General features: G+C 47.3%; 1 protein-coding gene across 1 annotated transcript; it reads right to left on the reverse strand.

Annotated features, from left to right (window-relative positions):
• Nucleotides 1-359: 359 nt before the first annotated feature.
• Nucleotides 360-2,213, reverse strand: F5J12DRAFT_786845 (uncharacterized protein; the record flags this gene model as incomplete). The annotated part of the gene is made up of 10 exons (XM_051743534.1): nucleotides 360-487; nucleotides 526-554; nucleotides 580-653; nucleotides 864-990; nucleotides 1,076-1,146; nucleotides 1,188-1,262; nucleotides 1,432-1,442; nucleotides 1,501-1,951; nucleotides 1,991-2,040; nucleotides 2,102-2,213. The coding sequence occupies 10 exons, from the start codon at nucleotides 2,211-2,213 to the stop codon at nucleotides 360-362; spliced, it is 1,128 nt and encodes a 375-aa protein (XP_051594834.1).
• Nucleotides 2,214-2,785: the final 572 nt, after the last annotated feature.

Below are 2,785 nucleotides of genomic sequence, written 5' to 3' on the forward strand. Positions count from 1 at the left end.
TGGTTGCTCATTTTCCCTCATGCAGACAGCCCTACTCCCCACCACAGGTATCAGAAACTTGATGAAGAATACACCTGCCTTGTATGGGACTGTTGCAGGTTGTAGTCATTCATTTTCCCTCATGCAGAGCCTTGCTCTCCTCCCTACTATGAACCTGTCAAATATACATTCAATACTCTAGCATTACACATTAGTACTACTTGACTTGGCACACTCCATACTACACACATGTTGAGACTTTCTGCCAAGTCGACTCATGTATTAGAATTGAAACAAATGATGTCTGGACATGGTAGCTAATGCCCCTGTGCTTGTGACTTCACAACACCCACATTGTGAAGTCAAGTTTGGGTCCATGATTAAAGTCCTGTCATAATGGCCAGACAGAAGGCATCGACTACCAAGTACCCTGCCTCATCTGGGTCCCCAAACAAGCCAAAGAAGAAGGCAAGGGTGTCTGCTGCAAAGGAAATGCCAAGCTTGCATACTGTCCATCAAATCAAGGAAGCTGGCAAGCAAACTCACCTGCAAGCAGCAAAGATAAGGGCAATGTACTTTAGGCATGTCCATCAAGCACACTCATGGCTGGGGAGCCACTTTCCAGCAGAGGGGACACCATCAGCTCTGAGCCATGCTGTAGACAACTTGGAAGTCTACAGTGATCCCAATGTCAAGAACACATTTGAGCATGTGCCAAACTGGTGCTCAGATAAGGCATTGGCACTTTACCTTTCATGGAAGGGATTCCAGGAGAATTGTAGCCAGAGCACAATTGACAGAATTCAAGCAGCATTCAAGATGTTGTGGGATGAGACATGCATGCTGTGACCACTCATTTTACCCCTGTACTTGTTGACTAATACCCTCAATGCATTGTTCCTCCCAACAGCAAGGGCACAACATTCTGCAAGTGATGGCATCATGATGATGCACAACACCAATGGGAAGATAACCCAGTCCTTTTGGCAGAAGTTGACAATGTTGTTGCATCTATCAGGCACAAGGTTAACTCCAAAGGGGCTGAGCAAATGCACTCAGGAGCCATGAAAAAGGAGTATATGGATCGCATCCTCACCTGGTCAGAATCTCTGTCCCCTCAATGCCCCATTGTGGTATATTCATCTCATGATGACAGGCTTGCAAGGGCTGCCAATGAGTGAGTGCTTGAGTAACAAGGCAAAGCTAACAATCACACAGCACCTCCAATACTTGGCCTGTGGTGCTGTTGCATTCATGCTCTGGACAAGGCAAGTGCTAGTGTTCTATATGTGACATTAACAATGGTTTTGACAGCAATCCATGACAGGAACTATGAACTGGTGAAATTGAAGCAGAGATGTCCAACTTGATGGGACTGTCATCAATGCCATGTTCATGAAATACCTGCGAGGCAAGGAACATGCACTCACTATAAATGAGCTTAACACTTACTTTGAAATCCACTTGAGAAACCAAAAGGGATGGCAGAAAAAGCTGGACAAGGGGATGAGGGAAGCTGACTTGCAAAGTGCATCCATCCATCTTCATCATGGCATGGCAATGCATATCTGATCTTCTTCCTACCAAAGGTAATCACTATAAGATCTATCCATGCCCTGATATGGGAAAGGTGTGCAACACCTTCCTGCACCTTGTGTTCTGGATAAGGTGGGTTGAGCTTGTCCATCTTGACCAGCTGATGGCTGACAAGGACTTCCTGTTTCCCACTATCAGTGTAAATAGTGTGCTGCAGCTGGGTGAGCCACTCTCCCATGACATGGTGCAGAAGTGGATCAACAAAGCAGTAGCAGGGTCTGGGATTCCTGGTATGTTCTTGACACATTGTTACCATCATGGTGAGGCACAATACAGATTCATGTTTGCCCCACTGGGGCAGTGATGGACCCTCACACAGGTTCAGTGGTGGGGAGGGTGGGCAGAAGGTGAGCATGTGAGTTGCCCTCTTTCCTATCTGGGTGTGCAGTAGTTGATCAGCATGTGTCATACTCACTTCTCTTTTGCTCCACACCACCAACACAGTGCAATATGCTAATGTGCTACCTGCTCAATGAATTACACTGTTATGAAAATGACCACAGTGATGCACTGTGACCAGTCTCACATGAGGCTGATGGTTCATTTGCAGGTGAAGCTGCACTTGCCAGGCCAGCCTCCACCAAGGCACTCAACATGGCCCACACATTGCTAACAGCAGACATGGCCTCACCGCACATGACTGTGAAGGTCCTAACCTCACCCTCAACATACTTGGCTCGACCTGAAACAGTGTTGCATCAGGTAATGCCAGCGATTGGTGAGTCCATAAATGCTATAACAATTCTACCAAGCCAACTGACTAGCTGCACATATCAGCCCACCAATCACCTGCACAGACCATGGCCTCAGTGCCTCCAGCAACCCAGTCCATTTCCATCCCAGCTGCACAGTCCCACTTAAATGCATGCCCTGTACTTTGGACTGGCATGACCTCATCATCCCTGGAAATTCAGTCCATTTCCATCCCAGCTGCCCATGTCCATGCATCTGCCTTCAGTTTACAGCCAACTCTCATGCAGTTCAGGATACCATGAGTCACCCAGCCACCAGACATTGATATCTCCATATTGACATCCCTCCCTTCTCATGTCGGACTGCAGAGGACCAGCACCTGCTGTGAGTCAAAGTGTGGTTCAGTGGTGAAAACCAACCAAAACCAACACAAAAGACAAAAAGAGCAAGTGGTGGTGTGCCTATGCAGTACCTAGATGGTAGAACCTTTGATTTGGGTGGGTTTTTGTGAGCTACA

This window comes from Pisolithus orientalis (genome assembly GCF_024613125.1).
Source record: "Pisolithus orientalis strain OTSU chromosome Unknown F5J12scaffold_70, whole genome shotgun sequence".
In the NCBI taxonomy this organism is placed as follows: domain Eukaryota; kingdom Fungi; phylum Basidiomycota; class Agaricomycetes; order Boletales; family Pisolithaceae; genus Pisolithus; species Pisolithus orientalis.